The sequence below is a fragment of the Monodelphis domestica genome, chromosome 3 (assembly GCF_027887165.1).
Source record: "Monodelphis domestica isolate mMonDom1 chromosome 3, mMonDom1.pri, whole genome shotgun sequence".
Classification (NCBI taxonomy): domain Eukaryota; kingdom Metazoa; phylum Chordata; class Mammalia; order Didelphimorphia; family Didelphidae; genus Monodelphis; species Monodelphis domestica.
Window position 1 is genome coordinate 34,140,084 of NC_077229.1, and position 24,552 is coordinate 34,164,635.

General features: G+C 39.7%; 1 protein-coding gene across 1 annotated transcript in view; it reads left to right on the plus strand.

Annotated features, from left to right (window-relative positions):
- Window positions 1–24,552, plus strand: part of LOC100023537 (kinase suppressor of Ras 2) — a 341,593-nt gene that overhangs the window by 238,185 nt on the left and 78,856 nt on the right. Inside the window, exons 10-11 of the mRNA XM_056821664.1 lie at window positions 2,560–2,608; window positions 6,827–7,194. Coding sequence (XP_056677642.1) covers window positions 2,560–2,608; window positions 6,827–7,194 — 417 coding nt within the window. The remainder of the gene's footprint in view (window positions 1–2,559; window positions 2,609–6,826; window positions 7,195–24,552) is intronic.

Genomic DNA, 24,552 nt, shown 5'->3' on the forward strand with positions numbered 1-24,552 from the left:
AGTGGAGTTGTGCATCGGCTACGGGAAGGGGGTTGGGAGAGGAGAGGGAAAGAACGTGATGTTTGTAACCTTGGAAAAAAACTCTAAATTAATTAATTAAATTTAATTTAAAAAAAAGACATTTCATTTGTTTGGACCTCAGTTTTCTCATCTGTAAAATGAAGTGTCTGGACCATGTGCATGGTGTCCTTTTCCCACTAAATGGAGATGGATTTGGAGCTCCCTAGGGGAAAGCTGTCTTAACATCGATTGGTCAGTAATCCCAGCAAGAAAATGCCACTGCAGCCTGATGGCATTCAATATATTTAAATCAACTGGTAGGAACAGAGGATTTGCAGGGGCAGGGAGTGGAGTAGTAGGAATGCAATAGCCTCTTCTGCTGTAATAACGAGGATCAGAAATGGAACAAAGGCTAGAAGGACCTTATTTTATTGTTGGGGACCGAGAAGACAAGCCAGCTGCCATTGTCCACCAGGTTCAGCTCTCAGCTTCTCATCACATCAGCTGTCTCTATTGCAATTCCAGTCTGTCTTGCTTTAAATAATCGGTTAATAGAAGAGATAACAAATAATGATTTGCTCTTTGGAAATCTCAGAGTGGAGTTGAAAGGACCCTTGGCTGTGCACTCTCCAATTATTGCTAATTGTGCTAGAGATTTAGTCCACTGACAGCAGGGCTAGTGCCTTCCTAGCATCCACGATATCAGAAAACATTACATTTCCAGGAAATGTATTAGCTTCATTTTTGGAAAATAGGAAAGGACTATAGGAGGAATAATAACAACTAGTGGCCAGGTAGCACAGCAGTCATCATGTATCTCACCATCTACTCTGGGAGGAGAGTAGGGATCATGGAATATAACAAGTGGGGAGAGACTCAACTTGGAATCAAGAAAATGAATTCAGATCTTGCTTTTTGAATCAAGCAGTGGAACCCAGGGCAAGTCAGTTAACCTCTCTCTGCCTCAGTTTCTTCATTTGTAAAATTAGAAGTTTGGGATTCTTGACCTCTATAGTCCCTTCCAGCTCTCGGTCTATGACATTGTGGAGATCTGTGGAAAGCAAATATGAAGTAATTTGGGGATTAGGGAAGAACATTAATGACTAGAGTGAAGAAGGGGGTTCATAAATGGGAAGTGGACCCTGAACTGAGCCTTGAAAGGAGCTGAGAAAGGGTGTTTATTCCATGGCATGAGGCCAGCCTGTCACATGGAGGGAAGAGATTCATTGTCGGGAGTAGGAATGGCAAAGAGATCAAATTGATAGAGGGGAGTCTTATAAAATAGCCTTGGAAGTCAAAGTGAAGGCAGATTATCAAGGGCTTTAAATACCCAACAGAAGAGTTTGTATTTTATCCTAGAGACAATAGGGAGCCCTTGAAACTTCTTGAGTAGAGGAAGCCATCCCTGTTCTGCAGGCAAATTGAGTTAGCAGCTGCATGGAGCATAGATTGGAGAGGAGAACAGGGGGACAAGAAACCAATGAGAAAACGCCTTGAAAACTCTAGGATTGAGGTAAAGAAGGCCAGAAGTAAGGTACCACAATGGGAAGAGCATTAGCATTGGAGTCAGGAAAATATGAATTCAAATCCAACCTCAGACACCTACTAACTTTGTGGCTGTAGGTTAGTTATGTTGCCTCTGTCTTCATTTCCTTTTCGGTAAAATAGTGATAAAAGTGGTCCCCTTTTTCAGTTGTGTCCAGCTCTTCATGATCCTTTTTGGGGTTTAATCAGCAGATATTGTGCTGGTTTGCCATTTCTTTCTCCAACTCATTTGACAAATGAGGAAACTGAGGCAAACAGGGTTAAATGACTTGCCCAGGGTCACACAGCCAGGAAATAACTGGGGCTGAATTTGAACTCAGTTATTCCTGACTCCAGGCTTATCTCTCTCTCCACTGTGCCTCCTAGCAGCATTTGTAAAATGAATTAGAGAAGGAACTGTCCAACCACTCTAGTATCTTTGCTAAGAAAACCTCAAATGGGGTCACGAAGAGACAGATAGGACTGAACGATAATAACCACACTAACAACCGAACAATTACAATAACAGTAACAACATGGGGAATCCAAAGAAATTTTCAGTCTCCCAAGGTGGCTGTGTGGGTCAAAAAAGAAAACTGTACAATACTTTGCAAGCCTTAATGTGTTGTATAAATGCTAGTGATTGTTGGTTTTATTATTATTGCAGGGGCTATGTAAGTGGAAAATAGCTGGTGGGAGTTATGAAGTTCTTTGATTCCTAATAGCCCCTCAACAACATAAAAAGAAATGGGGAGAACTGGGAAGAGGAGGCAGGAACAAGAGAGGAAGGGGGGCATCTGCCCCTGTTAGAACCTAGAAAGATTACTATATTTGAAACTGTCTTGCTCAGCATCTGAGATTTATTCCCACTTGGTTAATAGATTATTTCAGAAATGGAGCAATACAGAGCAACGGCAATGCCCGATCAATTTTCCGGTTAAACCCTGTAACTATGTATGTAAACAGCTGGAGTCAATATGTCTGAGTTTCCGTGTAACCATCAATTAAAGCTATTTTTTTTCTTATCCCCTAAAGCCTGGAAGGAAACCCATTACTTCAAATTGAAGTGGAGCCAACGTCAGAGGTGAGAACCATGGGAAGTTCAAAGAAACTTTCTTCATGTAGAGCCTAAACTAGCTGAAACTTGGATTGAAACCAGTGTCTACAGAGAAAAGGCAGATTGGGGGTTGGGAGGGGGGAAGGCGGTGTGTGGCCTGGGGCTGGCCATCCACCCCATGCCCTCCAAAGCCCAACTCAGGAATAATTAAAATAAGCTGACTACTCTCAGCATTGGGGCTTAATGGACCATTATATGTGGACATCATTGGAAACCGTGTTGTCCGGAAGTTGGCAGGGAGTCAGCATTGTCTGATGGAAAAAGGGAAAAAAATAATTTGGAAGAAGAGGAAATGGATAGTGGGTCATGATCCACAACCCTGTGCTTTAGAGAGGATGGGAGAAAGCAGGGGAGATGGGGGTAGAAAGGATCATATGCTAGACTCAGATGAACCCATCAGGGAAGTCAATAGGGTACACCAAATGTTTAGTGGGCTCCCACTCTTTGTGAGGCCTGGAGGAATGAAAGGCAAGTGGATGGAGTCACCAACCCAGAACCTCTTGGTTTTCCCAACATTCCTTGGAGCTAACATGACTAGCGGTCCCTATGTCCCAAGAAAATCATTGCCTCAAATGGATCAATCTATATTTATGAAGCACTTACTATGTGATAGGATTTATGCTAAACACAAAGAAAAGGCTAAACACATTGATCCACTGATAAGAATTTTTTAAACCCAACAACCCTATTGGGCCTTGGTTTCCTTATCTGTAAAATGAAGGAGTTTGTCTAGATAATCTTTGAGGTCCCTGCTAGCTTTGATCCTAGGTTACTTCATCTAGTTTGGCCCCAATTTCTTTATCTGGAAAATCAATGACTCTTTGACCTTCCCCCCTCCTAAAGATATTGAAATGCTAACAGGATAACATAGCTGAAAAATATACTTTTAGGAAAATCATGATGTCACTATCCATTTTCCCAAACCACAGAAGGGGGGAACTAAAAGAAACCCCAGAGGCCAGTTAATCTAACCCATAACTTGAACAAGAATTCCATCCTTCAATATTCATAAAAATAAGTCACTCTCTGGAAGATCTAGAATCAAGTCTAACCCATAACTTGAACAAGAATTCCATCCTTCAATATCCATAAGAATGAGTCATTCTCTGGAAGATGTAGAATCAAGTCTAACTCATAACTGAACAAGAATTCCATCCTTTAATATCCATAAGAATGAGTCATTCTCTGGAAGATCTAGAATCAAGTCTAACCCATAACTGAACAAGAATTCCATCCTTCAATATCCATAAGAATGAGTCACTCTCTGGAAGATCTAGAATCAAGTCTAACCCATAACTGAACAAGAATACCATCCTTCAATATCCATAAGAATGAGTCACTCTCTGGAAGATCTAGAATCAAGTCTAACCCATAACTGAACAAGAATACCATCCTTCAATATCCATAAGAATGAGTCATTCTCTGGAAGTTCTAGAATCAAGTCTAACCCATAACTGAACAAGAATTCCATCCTTCAATATCCATAGGAATGAGTCACTCTCTGGAAGATCTAGAATCAAGTCTAACCCATAACTGAACAAGAATACCATCCTTCAATATCCATAAGAATGAGTCACTCTCTGGAAGATCTAGAATCAAGTCTAACTCATAACTGAACAAGAATTCCATCCTTTAATATCCATAAGAATGAGTCATTCTCTGGAAGTTCTAGAATCAAGTCTAACCCATAACTGAACAAGAATTCCATCCTTCAATACCCATAAGAATGAGTCATTCTCTGGAAGATCTAGAATCAAGTCTAACTCATGACTGAACAAGAATTCCATCCTTTAATATCCATAAGAATGAGTCATTCTCTGGAAGATCTAGAATCACCAATTTAATTTAATTTATCAAACACTTATTAAGTACCTACCATGAGTCAGTCACTGGGCTAAGTGCTAGGGATACTAAGATCACAAAAGATCACAAAAATAACAAAAAAGATCCTGCCCTCAAAGATCTTATAGTCTATGGGAAATGTGCATATTCTACTTAGCTCCAGAAATCAGAGGAGTTGCAGAAAGAAAGATTTAGGGTTAATGTGTATTTGGTGGAAATGGCAGAGACATCTGAGATCTTCAAAAAGGACACAAGATAACTCACAAGATACTGAATTTCTTGTCACAAGAGTTATTCAGAGGTAGGATGGCCACTTGTTGGGGATGTTTCAGGTGAACTCCTGTTCAGGTCTGAGTGGGACTTAAAGGATACTGGGAGCTCAGAAAACTCTCCAGAATCTGTGATTTTCTTGATTCTTACCCAGTGGTGGAAGGCTGCAGATTAGGACAGATGAGGGTGCATTGAAGAATCTGGGGGTGTTTATCCTGCAGAAAGAAGAAAAAACTGGAATGGGGTGGGAGGAGGGCAGAGAAGGATGCTCATGTGGAAAGGATATTATTAACCTTGTTCTGCTTGGTCCCAGTGGTAAAATTAACACAGGGGTGACTTGCTCACAATGGAAGGAAAAGCTTCCAAATAAGTAGTTGCTTAAGATAGATCTAGAGTTGGAAAGGGTCATAGAGACCATCTAATCTCAACTCCTTCCTGTTCCCAATGAGGACACCAAGACTCAGGGAATTAGAGTGATTTGTCTAGGATCATATAGGCAACAAACATCAGAAGCAATATTTGAAGCCAGGACCTCTGACCCCATAGGACAGCTAGGTAGTACAGTGGATAGAGTCAGGAGGACCTGAGTTCAAATCGGACCTCAGACACTTACTAGCTGAGTGACCCTGGACAAGTCATTCAATCCTTGTTTGCCTCAACTTCCTCATCTATAAAATAAGCTGGAGAAGGAAATGGCAGACCATTTCAGTATATGTCAGATTGATACCAATTAGGATCATGAAGAGTCAGATGTTAGCTGTGTGTCCCTAGGCAAGTCACTTAACCCTGATGGCCTCAGTTTCCTCATCTAGAGAAGAAAATGGCAGACCATCATGGTATCTTTGTCAAATTGATACCAATTAGGATCATGAAGAGTCAGATGTTAGCTGTGTGTCCCTAGGCAAGTCACTTAACCTTGATGGCCTCAGTTTCCTCATCTAGAGAAGAAAATGGCAGACCATCATGGTATCTTTGTCAAATTGATACCAATTAGGATCATGACGAGTCAGATGTTAGCTGTGTGTCCCTAGGCAAGTCACTTAACCCTGATGGCCTCAGTTTCCTCATCTAGAGAAGGAAATGGCAAACCATTTCAGTATTTTTGCCAAAAAAAACCCAAAAGGAGTCATGAAGAGTCAAACACAACCAAAATGACTAAACAACAAAACCTCTGATTCCAGAGCTAATATTCTGTTCACTGTACCATACTATCCCCAAGTAGAATTGGCTGCCTTATTGTTAGCTTAGAGTGTGTGCAAAGACCATTCCCCACATCTTTCCTCAAGTATCTTCTATTTTTATCATGAATTCCCTTTTAATCAATGGTATGTTATTTAAAATAAATTCCTACAACTTAACGGAAAAAAAAAAAGAATTGGCTGCCTTGGAAGCAAATGTGTCCTCCCTTAGTGGAAGTCCTTAAGCAAAGGATGTATGAATGACCTCGTAACAGTGAGAGATTATTGCTGAGAGATTTTTATTTTTTAATGTAATTGGGAAATATTTATTAATAATAAAAGTCATGTATATTTATACTGTGGGATCCCATAGTGGTTTCTTTGACTCAGATTTTCTTTTTTTCTTTGTATTTTGTTTGTTTGTTTGTTTTTCAAATTTTTATTTAATTAATGTAGAATATTTTTCCATGGTTACAAGATTCATGTTCTTTCCCTGCCTTCCCCCAAACCCTCTCCTGTAGCCGATACGCAATTCCTCTGGGTTTTACATGTGTCATTGATCAAGACCCGTTTCTATACCATTAACTGAGAGTTTTTTAAATGTTCAATTTTTTAATGTTTTAACGTGGTCTTTAGCAGATACCTTTGAGGGCCCCTTCCAACTCCAAAAATCCCACAATTCCGTGATATAATATTAAATGTTGATCTAAGCAAGATTTATGATTTATAACCAGAGGGAGGTTTCAAGGCCTTTCAGTCCAGTCTGCTCATTTTATAGAGGAGGAACTAGGTTCAGGGAAATTAGGGTCAGATAGCTTGCTTCCAAGCCTTGGTATTCTGATCGCCATATCATGCTTCTACAATGGTTCTCCTTTCTCTCTCCTGCCTGACACAGAATGAGGAGGGGAACAATGAAGCTGAGGAATCAGAAGATGACTTTGAGGAGATGAACCTCTCGCTCCTCTCTGCCCGCAATTTCCCTCGAAAAGCCAGCCAGACCAGCATCTTCCTCCAGGAGTGGGACATCCCCTTTGAGCAGCTGGAGATGGGCGAACTCATCGGCAAGGGCCGATTTGGGAAGGTGTATCATGGCCGCTGGCATGGCGAAGTGGCCATAAGGCTTATTGATATCGAGAGGGACAATGAGGACCAGCTGAAGGCCTTCAAGCGGGAGGTCATGGCCTACCGTCAGACACGGCATGAGAACGTGGTGCTCTTCATGGGGGCCTGCATGAGCCCACCCCACTTGGCGATCATCACCAGGTCAGTGCCCTTTTCCCAGCCTGCGGACTCCCTAAGTCTGCTGAGAGCTTTATTCTTGCATCTTCCCATCTTCTGTCAAATCCGTTGTCTGTTTCCTGGCACAGACCAGGAATAAGGTGGTTCTGGGCAAACCAATATTCTAGTGAATAGATAGATATTCCATGTATGAATCCCAGGACAACTAAGTACATTCTGGACCAAACCTGTAGTAGGTTGGTGCAGTTGTAAAAATTAATTTTATCTCTAGTAATAAAAATATTATATTTTATGAGGTTTATTAAGGATTATTAGAAATCAAGGAATAAAGAAGATACAAATAAAAACCACGTGCCCATGGCTGATTAGTCCATTCAAAATCCCAGTGCTTAGCTTAGCTTACCACTATACCTCCTACATCATTGCAATGGCAGAGAGAGCGTGGGAGGCGTTACTGCCAGTTAAATACTAATTATGATCTCGCCCAGGTGGAGAATCAGGTGAGATTATAGGGAATTCTGGGAAATACCAAGGACTTCTGGGGATTGAAGTCTATGGTTCAAAATCTCCATTTATACACAGTGGAAGAGCCGTTGGGATAAAAAGTAGGACCTGTGTTCAAATTCTGATTCTGATACTACTTAGGTGAACTTGAGTATGGGAAATAACCTTCCTTGACCTCCGTTTACTCAGCTAGTGTCTGTTATAGAAACTTCATATTACTAAAATCCTACAGAAAAAAAAAAACTAGTTAATACTAGTTAATGATGTACAAGTGAATGCAATGAGCACAGATGTGTCTGCATATAGTCCTGCCACTTCACTGATTGTTAAATTGCTTTCAGTTTAGCCATTTGGAAGCAATCCACATGTGTTTATTCAAAATCTCTGTGCTATTCTCTCATTGAATTGGCCTCATGGCCACAACCTGAGTGGCTCAGTGGATAAAGTATCCAAGTTGGAGTCAGGAAGACTCATCTTCATGAGTTCAAATCTAGCCTCAGATTTTCCTGCCCTGTGGGCCTCAGTTTCTTCATCTATACAATGACCTGGAGAAGGAAATAGTCAACCACTCCAATATTTTTGCCAAGAAAACCCAAAATGAGGTCACAAAAAAAATCACACACAACTGAAAATAGCTAAATAACAGCATGACCACACCAGCTACCCTGTTAGGATGGTCCAAATTCCATGGCACCCTCTAAGGCTCTTTCTCCCAAATAGTGACTCCTTAATATTATTGTTTGTATTATTATTGAAGTCAGCTACATGGTGCAGTGGCTAGGGCCCTCGGCCTGGAGACAAGAAGATCTGAATCCAATCCAGACTCATATCCTAATGGGAGAGACAACCCATATACAAAGCAAATGGTAACGTCTCTCCTTTAATCATATCCAGTTTTTTATGTTGAACCATTGGATGGTACCAAAGACTTTGGTCAAAAGAACTTGATAGACTGTGTCTTCAGTTGCTATGGTTGTTGGGCGATGGGGACTGCCAATGCTTGGGAAATGCTGATGCTAGTTCTCCTCTCCTGGGATGATGGTTATAGGAGTTCGACTGGAAGCAAGGCTGGTGGCCAGGGGTAGGAGGGAGCCATTGCTGCCCCTCTGAGGACCCTTGGGCTTCCATAGCTCTAGTGGCCGTTGATGTTGGTGTTCATGATAGCAAAGAAGTATAAGCCTCTTCTCTACATGGATTTCTTCCCCTAATAATGCCTCAGTTATACGCAGTGATGGTAGACTAGGGGACATTACTATTCCCAAGGCTCTGGAGGTTAATATCTTGTATGTATGAGGACAGATTTGAACCCAGAACTTCCTGTCTCTACACCTGGCTCTCAATCCACTGAGCCACTTAGCTCGCCCTTTAATAAATACTTATTAACCTGACTCACTGATACTTAGGGATTGTCTTGGGCATGAATGATTTCATTCATCTAATTGATGAATCAACCAGACATCATTATTAAGCACTTACTATGTGCCAGACATTATGCTAAGTTCTAGAGATTTTTTTAAAAAGGCAAAAATAGTTCTGACTGTCACGAAGCTTATTATACTATAAAAAGGAACGTTCTTTAGTGACATTCAAGCCACTTTTGTTGTTGGCTGCCATGTTCTTTTGCCATTTTCCTTCTTTATTCTTCCTCTTTATTCCCTACTCCAATGATTTTTTTTAAATTGCTGTTTGTATAAACTGTGGATTGCAATTATATGTACCATCACTGCCCTGCCCTATCAGGACATGTTTCCATTAGCAACCCTCCTGGGGACCAGTGATCATTATGAGCCACAAATTAAAATGTGAGACAACTAGATTGATGGTTCTTGTCGATCATATGTAATATTCTGCAACTCCTCAGAAGGAAAAGAAATAAATAACTGCCCACAGATTTCACAAATAACTTGTCCTTTTCCTATCACTGGGAGAGATGCTCTGGCTTAGGGAGATGTAATTGAAGTTTTAAGTGTTTGGTATTTTCTATGAAGCATCCAAAATACCAGTGGTGGACAGAGGCCAAAGGCAATGGTCTTTGTGCCGGGCTTTTGTATAGGTTTATATTTATCTTCTGGTAGGACTTTTTTCCTGCCTTGCAGTTGAACCCTTTGGCAATTGGCAGATGTTGGCCATCCCGTCTTCTTATCTGCATGTTCCATTGGAAATCAAATATTTGAGTAATTTGATTAATCGCTACCTCCTAGACATTGGTTGGCTAAGGCATATGGCTGGCCATTGGCCAGCCCAACTGGAACATTTTTTGGACATTGAGTTATTTTGCCGAGAACATAAAAACCAGATAATTACCTGGCATATAACCATAGAAATTCACAATGGTGTGTTCAAGCCAATTACTTAGTAATTGGAATTGACGTTAACAAGAAATTCTAAGATTAGTTGCTAAGTATCACAGTATGGAGGGCTCATGAGAAGGCAGCATTCAACAACGAGAAGCTACTTTAATAGCTTTCCTGAGATCTATTGACCTTTGCCAAAGAGGACCAGTCTTAGAGTCAGGAAGACTTTGGTTCCTGTCCCATCTGTGACACAAATTTGCTGATCCAAGAAATTCTTCTTTGGCTAGGATACATAATAGTTGATGATTTGCTTGTAATGACTGACCAACTACAATTCCAGAAGTCTGATGGGGATCTTGTTCGTACTTCCTAACAGAGAGGCTCAAGCAGAATAAGATGTACGTCTTGGCATATATAGGAAGGCCTTTTCACTTACCATCTCCCAAGCCTCTAAATCTCTCCCTTCTTATATCTCTCTCCTGCTCTCCTGTCTTTCTTCAAGTCCTAACTAAAATTCAACTGTAAGAAATCTTTTCCAAAACCACTTCATTCTTCTTCTTTCCTTCTGTTGATTATTTCTAGTTTATCCTGTCTATATCTTGTGTACATAATTGTTTGCCTGCTGTCTGATCTAGTAGACTGTAGGTTCTTTGCGGGCAGGAACTGTCCTTTGCCAGGCATATAGTAGGTTTTTAATGCTTGTTGACTGACATGGACAATATGGAAATTTGTTTTGCTTAACTGTATGTATTTGTGTTTATCCTCCCACCCCCCCTTTAAATTAGAAAGAAGGATTGAGAAAACAAATATTAATTTAAAATTTTAAAAATAAAATAAAATGAAAATAATTGGCCATCTCAAAATAAAATTAGAGAGCACTTCCTAAAGGACAATTCCTACATATCAATTTTTTAAGTTCCTCTTTCTTTGCAACTCAATTCAATAAATACTTAGTTATACTTTATAGAAAATTCTTATTAATCCCTTCCACTAGGCCAGATACCATGCTAGGGTATAATGACGGAAATAGAGATCAATCTCTGCCCCAGTAGCTTAGTTCCTCTGAGAGGTTCAAACAATTGAACTTAAATAAATATGAGATAAGCAAAAACAAACTAAATATAAAGTTATTGAATTAATTTTTTAAAAATCCTGACAGCATTTGAATATAGTTTATTAAACTGTACTTAATTCTAGGATGCTCTAATGACTATCCTGCCAGATAGTTTCTCAGTCAGTCAAATGAAGTATAATGGTTAGAGGTTAGATGTCACAGAATATCTTACACACCACTGTGACAGCAAATGTTGATTTATTGAACATTTAATGAGGGCCTGCTACATACGAAGCACTGACACCAAGTGTATTTAGATTAACTCAAAACAAAAGAGAAATGTGGTTGTTATTAGGGGAATTTGATGAATGGAGATGAGCTAAGCCAGATAGAATCAAGGAAATTTAGAACTAGATGATCCTTACAGATTGGAAGAAAGTGATTTTTCTTCTCTTAGCCTCATTTTTTAAAACTGGAAAGTAGGTATAATTATGCCTTCATTGAAAGGAAGCATGGTGCTGCAGATAGAAGTCTAGGCTTGGAGTCAGGAAGAAGACCTGAGTCTGACTCCTCCCTGTAAGGTGTGTTTGCTATGTGGTCATGGATAAGTCAGAAACTTTCAGAAACCTGGGTAGTTCTTCAGGTCTATCAGTTACAAATGAGTAGTTGATCTGCATTAGTTAAGGGAGTATGCATGCCAGAAGTCCAAATGGCTATGAAATCACTTGTCTAGACCATAACCCAAAATAGACATACTGCTTACCTCCCAGAGTTATCAAACAAGAATCCAATGAGAGGACATATGTAAAATGCCTATAAAGCTTAAAAAGATATGGATTTGTATTTCAGATGTTATTTGTAAAAGAGGAAAAAATTCTGCTAGACTGCTTAAGGAGAAGGATTAGGGTTTTTTGCTCCTTCTCCCCCTGGCCTCCACCTTTGTGATCTGGACTCCTTACTCTCACATCCCTATATCCAAGTAGTTATCAAGGCCTGCCAATTTCATCTGGCATCTCTTGTCAATTTCACCTGTAGCATCTCATGTCTATTTCACTTTTGAATCATTTCCTCTTAATTTCACCTTTGCAGGCATCTCTTATTGATTTCACCTTTGCAGCCTCTCTTGTCTATTTCACTTTTGCATCTTTCCTCTTAATTTCACCTTTGCAGCATCTCTTGTTGATTTCACTTTTGCATATTTCTTCTTGATTTTACCTTTGTAGAATGTCTGAAGTATTCCCCCTTCTCTCTTCTGACTCTGTTCCCACCCTAGTATAGACCCTTATCACCTCATGCCTGGATTATTGCAGTAAGTATAGGTGGGTCTGCCTGCCATAAGTCTCTCCCACTCTAATCCATCCTTCATTCAGCCACTAAAGTGATTTTTCTAAATAGTCTGATCATATTACCCACCTATCTAATAAATTACAGTGGCTTCTTATTACCTCTAGGATTCTTGTCTTGGGGTGGGGTTACAAAGCAAAATATGAAAGTGTCTCTAGGCAGCTACCATGGCACAATAGATAAAACACTGGACCTGGAGATAGGAAGGTCTGAGTTTAAATCCAGTCTCAAAGACTTACTATGTGACCCTAGGCAAATCACTTAAACGTTGTTCTCCTAAAGTGTAAAATGGGGATAACAACAGCACCTACTTCCCAGGACTGTTATGTAAGGATCATATGAGGTGTTTGTAAAGCACTTAGCACAGTGCCTCACACATAGTAGATGCTCTTCCCCAATCCCATATCCTCAAGGAATTTATACACTACCAGGAGAGACAAGAAGTATATATGTAAGTAAATATAAATATATAAAGCATAAATACAAGACGAATTTGGGGGAAGAACACTAGCATCAAGAGAAATCAGAGAATGCTTCATGGGAAAGGTAGTCTTGAGTTTGTGAGGAAACAAATGGTTCTAAGGAGTAAAGATGGAGAGTGTGTGCATTCTTGACATAGGAGGCAACTAATGCAAAGGCATGGCAGACCAGATATGGAATGTAGTGTGAAAGGAACAACAGAAAGGCCAGTGTGGATCTACTATAGAATGCAATGAGTCATATATAATAATGATGGAAAGGTTAGTTGTACCAAGGGAAAATATTCTTCATTTCATCTCTGATGGATTATTTTCTCAGTAAAATTAATGGCTGGCATAATTATCTATTATGAATTGTAGAGGACTTTAGGAGAAAGGTTTCAATCAGCTGCCAAAGGGAGGTGGGATAAGAAGCCAATTAAGGAAAAATAAGAGGATTACCATGCCTCACTGAGGGCCCAATGGAGATAACATTAATTTTTAATGAAGCCATTTGGCATGTTATTTGAGGGTCAAAGGCTTTAATTGGTCTTCTCCACTACTTAGCAGCAAATGCTTTCTAAATGGACACCTTTTGCGGTAAGTCTTTGGCCACACTGGAAACAGAAAAGGAGATTTTGTACAATACATGTGTACAAAACCAAATAAGTTGATGATGAAATCTTGTGATACAGTTGACTTGTTTTTTTGGTTCCAGGCAGATGAATATAAGGTTCTAGATGGGTTCTAGAGTTGTGTTCTCTCAGGCTTGTAGGAAAATCCCTGACCTCATCTCCACTGATGATCCCATGAGTATTAGTGCCTACAACTGGGAAACATCTACAAAGTGTACAACAACTCAAAGATAAAACTTTGGTCTTTCCTTATCTGTCTGTCAATAGGTATTTATTAAGTGTGAAGGCAACTTGCTAGGCTTTGGATATAGAAAGGCATCTTGCTTCCTCAGATGGGAAATGAAATAGCATTTTATTTTCCTTGTATCCAAGATTGACTTTAGTGGTCATGGTGCCAAAGTTTCCACTGAGTAGATGTGACCTATGAATGGACAACATTCCTGTTTGGTCAAGTATAATATGGGGGGAGAGCATAAGCATTTCTATTCTCTCAAGACTAGGATGAGAAGGGTGAACTTCATGTGACTGATTCAAAGGAGAACTTACTGTGGTGGGGGTGGGGAGGAGGTGAAGTGAGGGCCATCAGGGTCACCTTGTATCCATCCAAGGAATTCAGGGTCAGTGATGAGCAAAGAACTCCTGGGCAGTACAGTAAACACGGCTATGAAAAATGCTTGTCTGTCTGTCCATACATGTGTGCATATCCTTTATTCCCATATAATGGCTTTGTTCTTGACTAAAATCATAAACTAAAGCAAATAAGTGTACCGAAAATTTATTGGACCAAATGCTTAATAAATGTTTGGTGATGGAAGGTTAGCAAAGAACCATATCTCCTTTTAGTCACTGCTATTAAACTGGTCTCTAAGCGAGAGATTTCAGCTCTTGTGCTTGAGAGCTACATTCGTTTCACAGAAAGCAGAAAATTCTCATTACCTAGACAAATCGGGCAGACGAGAGGATTTCTAGTTTTCATTTCTGGTAGGGAATAGGAGGGCAAAGAGCATAAATGACTCTTCTATCCTTCAGCAATAGAAACTACTCTTAACCACACACATACACACCTGTAAATGCAGGATCAGCACAAAAGTATAAAAGTTAGAATATCATCATCATCATTATCATCATTAATAGTAGGGTAGTAGTAATAATAGCAGAGATGGTGGTGGTGGTATTAAGTGGTAGTGGCAGTAGTAGGGTAGTGGTGGTGGTGATAGTAGTAGTAATAGTGGTGGTGGTGGTAGTGGTGGTAGTGGTAGGAGGAGGAGGAGGAGGAGTAATAGTAGTAGTAGTGGTAGTGGTAGTAGTTGTAGTGGAGTGGTGGTATTAAGTGGTAGTGGTAGTAGTAGTGGTAGTGGTAGTGGTGGCAGTGGTAGTGGTAGTAGTAGTAGTAGTAGTAGTAGTAGTAGTAGTAGTAGTAGTAGTAGTAGTAGTAGTAGTAGTAGTAGTAGTAAGCTAGGTAGCCCAGTGAATAGAACTCTGGACTTGCAGTCAGGGGCACCTGAGATCAAATCTTGCCTTGGATGCTTACTAGCTCTGTGGCCCTAGAAAAGTCACTTAACCACTCTAATGCCTCCATTTCATCACCTATAAAATAAGATGGCCAATAATAACACCTACCACCCAGATTGTTGTAGGGCTTAAATGAAATACTGTCTGTAAAGTGTTTTGCATGATGTCAAGCACAGAAGAAATACTAAAGTAATATTATTAGCTATTAACTAACACCTCTTCCTGGCTTCTTGGTGTTGAGTGTGAGCTCCTTTTGGGGACTATCTTAGAAAAAGGAAGAATTCATTAATAACTCATTGTTGCTTTGAGGTGATTTTCCCAAACTACTGAAGTCTCCTTTTGAATGAATGAATCTTAAACATTCTTTTCCACATGCCATATGCCAAATACTGTGCTAAGAAATCCACCACTTGGGACATTTGCTGCAGTTATTTAGAAAGGTGGCTGGGTCTGGAATGCAAGGGGAGGGAGGGATTCTGAGGTCAGCCCTGAGCTAGAGCTTCTGGAGAAAAACATGACCCATCAGTGGCGCCATTTCTCTGACAAAATCACACAAGGCTTGTTTTAATGCTTCAATATATTGTCATGGCTTGAAGCTTTGTGGGAGGCTGACATTGAGTTATAGAGTTAGGAAAAGGTCAAATTAACTCACTCCATCCCTCTTCTTTGGTATTGCCATTCGATGAGGCATGTTCCAATGGGGTTGGCCAAAACCACGCTTGGGCTCCAATGGGAGACCAAAAAAGAACACAGTGCTTTGACTTCTTTTATAAGTTACTTCTGAGACATGTTTACAGTGAAGTCTATTATAGACTATAGAGTATCCCTCTTAGATGGGTCTGCTGGATTGCTCAGTGGGTAGAGCCTAGACTTGGAATCAGGAAGACCAGAATTCAAATCTTGCCTCAGGTATTATCTTTGTGACCCTGGCAAGTTATTTAACTGCTTTGTGCTTCAGCTTTCTCATCTGTAAATGGGGGGAGGACAATAATTGCACCTATCTCACAAGATGGTTATGAGAATCAATAACATATGTTATTTTTAAACCTCAAAGTAACATAAATTTTTAAACCTCAAAGTAACATAAATGTTAGTTATTAAAATTATAAGCAAATTGCTTTGCAAACCTTCAAGTGGTATATAAATGCACCTGTTATTATTATTATTATTATTATTTCTAGTTCTAAGTCCAGTTCTCTGTTAATGTCTATTTCCATAATGCCTGTAGGGGTAAATTAGCCAGGGATAAATGGAATAGAAAAGCAGGCCTGTGATCATCTAGGTGAGGACTACTCCCTTTGAGGGAGAGGGACAAGTCAGGGAAAATTCACTCAGCAGGACTGATTTTCCAGCCTTTCTGGCTGATTCATTTCATCTAAGTAGGACCACTTTGACATCTGACATCTGACATTCAGCTGCACCAATCAGAGGATTCTGGCAAGTGGAATGCATGATAGGGGTCTGTTTTGTCAAGATGCCTGCCATTTTGATGACAGAAATGTCTCATCCAGTATCAGATTCATTCAGAGGCAAATACGGAGCTGTTATGGTCCCAAGGAGTCCCACCCCACCCACACAGTAAGCTGTCCTGCAGGCGATGTTAGCAATCATTTTTGGACCATCTAGGTGGATGTTCAAATATCATAGATTTAGAGTTAGAAGGGACCTCAGGGGTTCATCTAGTCCAACCCTCCCTCTTTGTTTTACAGAGGAGAAAACTGAGTCACACTGCGACCAAGACAGGACTAGATCTTGGGTCCTCAGTACTTTTTCCACTGAATGACTTTTAAGCTACCTTCAGATAAACACACATAATTGAATTCAGAGCTGGATGGATCCTCTAGTGTTGGAGCATATCATATAACCCATTAAATTCCTACAAAGTCTCTCCAAAATGCCTTTTTATTTTCTCCCAGGATTCTAGCCCCACTTCTTATCAATAAACAAATAGAATGTATGACAGCTTAAGCAAAACATTTATGGGATAAATCAACTGATCAATAAACATTTATTTAGCACCTACTATGTGCCAATAAACAACCAAGGTAAATCCAAAAAGCAAAGGGGGAAGAGGAAATAAGGAACTAACCTTGGTTAAGTGCCTACGATGTGCTGGGCAAGAGGAAAGGAAGGAACTAACCTTGGTTAAGTGCCTACTATGTGCTGGGCACTGTGCTAAGTGCTTTACAAATATCTCATTTGAAGGGTGGAAGGACTCTCATGAAATAGATAATAAGGTGGAAGTCTATTAAACCATCGAAGAGAATCCTCCAATTGCCTTCTCCCACCAATCCATAAGGCAAAACATTCAATTTGTTATTGTTGTTCCATTGTTTCCCTTGCATTGGGTCCTTCATGACCCCATTTTGGTTTTTTCTTGGCAAAGATACTAGAGCGATTGGTCATTTTCTTCTCCATCTCATTTTACAGATGAGGAAACTGAGGCCACCAGGGTGAAGTGACTTCCCTAGGGTCACACAGCTAATAAATGTCTGAGGCCAGATTTGAATTCAGGTCTTCCCAACTCTTCTGTGCCACACAGCTGTCCCATGCTTCAGTGGGATCCCAGTACCATACATCCTCCATTCAGGTTCTGGGTCACAAATGACCAAATTCAGCATCGTCTAGGAGTCAATCCAAGGTATCGACAGTCTCTAGCAGAAGTAAGGAGGGGGAGCATTTTAGACAGAGGGCACAGACTATTCAGAGCCACAGACACAACAAAAGGAACGTCATATGTGAGGAACTGTGAGAGGTCTCATTGGCAGGCTCAAAGATTGGGTGAAGGAGAGAGAGGAATGAGAAACCTGGGAAGGGAAGTTCATGCCAGCTTGGCAAAGGGGATGCCAACTGGAGGAGTTTGGGCTTGATCCTAGAAGGAATTAAGAAGTGCAGACATTATTGTTGTCATCCACAAAAAAAAGATCAATAAACTAAGCAATCAAAAAGCAAACATTGATTAAGCACCTACAGTATGCCAGGCACCATGCTGCCTGCCTGCCTGCCTTCAAGAAGGTTACATTCTGATAGAGCAGGAAACATGCACCTATCCATGAAGCATATTAAACGTTTCTACAAAATGAATACAGAATAGGTTGGGGAAGAAGCTGAGGAGATCACCAAAGGCTTTACAGAGTTGATTCTTGAAGGAAACCAGGGATTCTAAGAGCCAGATGGGCTAATCCAAGAAATTAAAACTTGAGAAAAATCTCTCTCCAAGTCTCTAGAAGGGGTCTCGTGTTTAGGGGATGCTACTTGCTCATTTAAAGCTGCCTTCATTTACCTGAGCTTGGTATAATATTAATCACAGTAATGACCCTGTAAGCCAAGAAAGCAGAAAGTGAATCAAATAATAAGTTATATTGATAAACTGGTGGAATTTCTCTCTTTTCCTTACCACAATCCTTAGAGATAGGTATCTGTGTACTACAAATAAACTGAGGCTTTAAAAGGCAAAAAGTCATATGGTAGAAAAAGTTACAGGACATAACTTAAACCTAAGTCATTCCTGAGGTCCATTAATAATAATAATAATAATTAATAATAGCAATTAGCACTTATTTAACATGTGATAGACTCTTCTCGGTTATTATCTCACTTCTCATACCTCATACCTCCAACAATCTTGAAGGTAGGTGCTATTATTATCCTTGTCTTGCAGATGAGGAAACTGAGGCAAACAGGTTCAGTAACTTTCCCAGAATCACACAGCTACAAAAAGTCTGAGACTAGATTTGAAATCAGATCTTCTGACTCCACCCCAATGCTCTATGAAGTATGGTGCCACCTGGTTGCACATTAGCATGATCTCATTCATTTCTTTAATTCTTCTTATATGGATTTCTTCATTAAAATACTTTTAGACAAAAAGCCACATTTTCCCCTTTTGCTAAATTCTTAGGATCGACCCTATTATTTGGGCTCTACTACTAAAATTTTTTAATGATCAAGAAAGAAGGCTAAAAAATTGCACAATAGCATGGTTCTCATTTCTCCTAGCCCATCAGTTCTCATAAGAAATATATTTTCAAATCTTAGAACTGTCTGTTTGGGGTGTGTTTTTTTCTCTTAAATACTGAGGCGCATGGATCCAAGCTGATTAATGTTAGATTTATAGCATAAGACCATTTACTTTCTAGTTTCAGAATTCTAACTTACGTTCCAAATGTTGCCATCCAAAATTATCTCCCAGGTTATAAATGCAAATAGGATGTTAGCACATCCGACAAAGATCCCACCTGTATGAAAGAAATACATAAAAGAAAGCCATATGCTTATTTTGTTTAGATCCTGAAAGTCTCCTGGGATTTGGGGTCTTTTAACTTTAGCAATATCTCTTCCTGACAGATTGAACCCCACAACTTCCATCCATACAGAGCAATCTTAAAAACATGAGGTGTACATTTCTTGAATCAAAAATGAAATACACATCGATCCTGTTGGGGGGGGGGGGATTTTCACTTCAAGCTAAGCCATAATGATGAAGTCAGCTTCAGTAAAAATAAGAAATATAAGAAAAATAAGAAAATACCTTCCCTATCCCAGAGTGTCAGGAAAAGGGTAAGAGCTTCTTGTAAAGGGACAAGCATTATGATATTAGTGTGGGGGCAGCTAGGTAGCCCACTGGAGAGAGTACCAGGTCTAGAGTCAGGAGAACCTGGGTTCAAAAATAGGCCTCAGATACTTCCTAGCTGTGTGACCCTGGACAAGTCACTTAACTTCAATTGCCTAGCCCTTTCTTCTATTCTGCCTTGGAATTTATATTTAGTATCAATTCTAAGATAGAAAGTAAGGGTTTATTTTTAAAAAATACATCCATGTATATCCAAAGATTTAGGGAAATTTGGGGTGTATGATGTCTACCCCTCTAATGGCAAACACCTGGTGTAAAAGGGGGGAGAGAGACAGACAGACAGACAGAGGGAGAGAAACCGACAGAGAGACACAGAAAAATACATAACTGATATTTTCTCTCTTTTCCTTTTTTTCCTTCTCGATTCTTTCTCTGTTAGCCAGATCAAGAGTAAAGATGGAAAGTTTAGATATAATAATGGCTGAAAATTAGATTTCATTATCCAATTTTGACAGTTTATCCTTAAAAGCTCTTGCTTCTTTTCAGACTCCAATTTTATTAGGGATTGTGTAGCCCCTTTTCATTTAAAGGTTAGACACGTTTAAGAACAGACAAACTAAGCCCTTGTGCCAGAAAATAAACACTGTGTGTCAACACCCATTCATAAACGCAAACAGAATAGTTGGCTTACTTGGCTGTTAATTCATATCAGGTCTTTCCCTATATTCTTTAAAGATAAAGGATGGGGCATGACGTGGTGATGAGAGGCAGTGAGTATAGCCGAGGAGAAGAGAGGGTATGAGGGTGCTGCTATACAGCACTGTTATCTTTGAGTTCCCTTTTTTATTTAATTTCCAAATTGTCCTTTTAGGCTCTGAGCACCGAATTGTGGGTTTTCTGGGTTAAATCAGACCATCAGATAATAATGCAGATCTGAAAGAAACCTCAGGGGCCATCCAGGCCAATGGACTCGTTTTAGAAATTAAAAATTACAAATAAATATAAATATTTAAAATATTATATTATAATTCTGCCATATGATTAGATCATACATAATTATACATTATATTATACAATAGAAATAATTCTAAATATAATTATAATTCTACAACAGAAGAATACATTATACTTATGCTCTTCAGTTATCTGATATATAATATTATAAATAATATAAATATTAGTATAAAACATTAAGCTATCTTCACTCAGAGACTTAAGGAGATTTGTCCAAGGTCACGTAGGTAGTCAGTGACAGAGACCTGATTTGAACTCAGGTCCACTGACTACAAGACTAATTGTCACTGGAATGGATTAAATGCTTTTTTTTCCCCCTAAAGCATTCAAGGTGGGAGCCTGAAATTTTTCTTTTTTTAAGGGCTGAGATGAATTACCAAGAATGAAAGTGATTTCAGAACTGTCATCTAGGAAGCCCTTGAATGTCTAACTAAGTATTGCTACCTATTCAGTGGACTGTGATGGAAATGAGAGTTCTGAATGGAAAGATCCTACTAAAAATAAGGCTACCAGAGACAACTCCCTTTTTTTCCTCCCAAATCTTTACCTTCCATCTTAGAATCAATATTGTGTATTGGTTCCAAGGCAGAAGAGGGGGAGGGCTAGGCAATGGCAGTTAAGTGACTTGCCCAGGGTCACACAGATAAAAAATGCCCGAGGTCTAATTTGAATCCAAGACCTCCTTGTCTGCTGGGCTGGGTGTCAGGAATGAGAATCTAAGACCTCAAGGTGAAATAGGTCAGGAGTCCTGTTCAAATCATGTATCATAGTCAGAATTGCTTTCAATTTCAATACAATGTTAATGTTTACTGCCTATTATTAATGTCCACTTTGTACCAGGCACTGTGCTAGGCTTTGGGATTCAAATAATAAAGGCATCTGCTCTCCAGGAGTTTATAAACTAGTAGAAGAAAACAGGAAAGGGTTGGAGGTATAGAACCATACACGGATCCTTTTAGAGGAATTTTAACTTTAGGCTAAGCTAAAATAATAAAATTAGTTTCTGTAAAAATTAGAAAAATACTTTCTGCATCCCAGATTCTCAGGAAATATACAGGGATGTTTTGTAAAGGGACTGACAGTCTGTGGGGGTAGCTAGGTATAGAGAGAGAGCCAAGCCTAGAGATAGGAGGTCCTGGTTTCAGATCTGGCCTCAGATTGTTCCTAGCTGTGTGACCTTGGGCAAGTCACTTAACTCCCATTGCCTAGCCCTGACCAGTTTTCTGCTGTGGATGTTCCTCGGAATCTAAATAAAGCAGAATTATTGATGAGAAGTGGCGAGTTAGCTAGAAAGTTCAGAGCTCAGCCCTCTCTAAAGGAAAGGGAGGAATTGGATAGAGTCTACCTTTTTAGTCCTTCAATCAAAAGAGAGAGGAGACTGAAAGAATTGAGAAGGAGCTAAGTTTCCAAAACTGAGTCACTCAGCAGGAATAACTGATAGTCAAAAAAAAAAAAATCTGAAGTCTCTACTATGCACTAGGTGTTGTGCTAAGAAGGGACTTATGGACTCATTCTTGGTTCTACATCAGTAGAGTGGATTGGGATATTTCTGGGGATGCCTCTATTCTGACTTGGAGAGTTCTGGACTCTGAAAGCCAATACATTCACCATATCTAACATCAACAACTGTATTGCTGCTGATGAAATTGGGTACCTACAGCCAAGAGGAGGACCGTTTTAAGTGATGCTAGAGTGCCCTGGAATGGGTGCATTTGGATAGGAGCGGTCCTCAAAGCTTGGAGTAATCTGTTATCTGCAGGGAGGGGGCTTTAGGAAGACACGATGTTTGAAATCAGCCCTCATATGGTGTTTTTGAAAATTTACTGGGTCATTATTTATCATTAGAGCAGAATCCCACCATTTGAGGGAGAAGCAACATCAATAGCCATCATCTAACCCATTCCTCAAAGCAGTCTAACATCTCCTGTATGCCTCTGCTTGAAAACATCCACCTCTTAAAAACAGCCCAATTTATTTTGAGGCAGATCTAATCATTAGAAGGGGCAGCTAGAGGGCACAATGGATAGAGTCAAGAAGACTTGAGTTCAAATCTGGATTCAGACACTTAATAACTGGGTAAGCCTGGCCAAATCACTTAATTCTCATTGCCTAGTCCTTACTGCCCTTCTGCCTTGGAACCAATACACAGTATTAATTCAAAGATGGAAGGTAAGGGTTTAAAAAAAGACAGAAGGTAAAGCTTTTTAATAGATAGATAGATAGATAGATAGATAGATAGATAGATAGATAGATAGATAGATAGATAGATAGATAGATGGATGGATAGATGGATAGATAGATAGATAGATAGATAGATAGATAGATAGATAGATAGATAGATAGATAGATAGATGGACGGATGGATAGATAGATAGATAGATAAACAAATCAATCAATCAATAAGCAAATAAATGAATGAATAAATAAATAAGCAAATAAATGAATGAATAAATGAATAAGCAAATAAATAAATGAATAATGAAAGCTAAGAAAGGACCAAAATAAGGGCTTAGCTGTGTGACCTCCCCTGTAAGTGTTTAATCATCTGCAAAAGCAGATGGTGTTGGTGATTCAAGACTGAGGTTTGACAGGTCATGAACACAGGAAAGGCAAGTGAGCTCAAGACTGGAGGTTCAAGGGCTATATATTGTCAAATTGATTAACTCCAGATCCATGATTATAAAGATAGAAAACTGAGTCCAGATAAGGACTGAGAAACTCAAATCTGGCCTTGGATGTTTATTAGCTATGCAACCCTGATCAAATTACTTGACCCTACTTATCTCAGTTTCCTCATATGTCAAATGAACTGGAATAGGAAATAAGCAGATAGCTACAGTATCTTTGCTAAGAAAACCCCAAAAGGGGTCATGAAGAGTTGGACACGAGTGAAAAATTACTGAACAATACACTGGAAGAAGAGGGAAGTGTGGGTAGCTGAAAGGTTGAAGCAAGAATGAAGGAGGAGTGAGGCTCTGGAAGAGATGTAGGAAGAAGAGATTATTATTAAAAGAAAGAGTTTTTAGAGTAATTTCATGGCAGTGATGCCATTATGAGTGAGGGGGAGATGTAAGTAACTATGTGTAAGTAGCTTGAAATGATGTGTGTTGAGGATGTTGATGAGCCTGGAGCCTGGGCTTCTTGAGGGGACTTCAAGATATATACTTAAGTCAATGTTGGCATGAGGGCAAGCATTGATTCATACTGTGAACCAGGTACTGAACTCGAGAATAGAGGGGAAATGATGTAGAGTCTGGTAGATGATGGTAATAAGGAATTAGACACAATGACTCTTAAAGGAAGAGAAGATGCAGAAGGATGGTACCAGAGGGATGAGTGGGGATCTGAGATTGACATCAGCTAGTAAGAAAAAGAAATCTATTTCTCTTCCCAGTGCAAGGAATCCCGGGATGATACTGGAACCACTCTAAAGAAAAATTTAACAGTACCAGAAGGGGTAGGCAAGGATTCTGGGTTTTTCAAAAGCATCATCTCTTTTCCCTGGACTCCTACCCCATCACTTCATTTTTTCCTTTCTTCCCTGCATCTTCCTTTTTTCCCTTTCTCCTCTTACCACTCTTTCCATTTCTCTCCTGCCTTCCCTCTATCCTGCATTTCCTTTTCCTTTCTTTCTTTCAAACATTTCTCAAGTTCCTGCTATATGCTTTGCTTTGTGCTGAATGCTTGGAAGAGATACAAGAAGACCTTTGCCGCAGGAAGTTAGTCTAGAATGAGAAAGGACCGTGTATATACACATCATTATTCTACAGACGAATTCTACAGACTAGAATATGGGACATCCTTAGGAGGAGTTCAGAGTGATCCAAGATCAAATGAAGGAGAGATGACTTGCAGCTGGGGGAGAGAGATGGGAACAGGGGAAGTTTGAGTGTGGAATTGTGCAAATACCTTTCCCCATGGCAACTTCTAGTGAGTTCTAGATTGGTTTGGCCCATCCCATTTGAGAGATATGGAAATGGAGAGTTGGATTGCC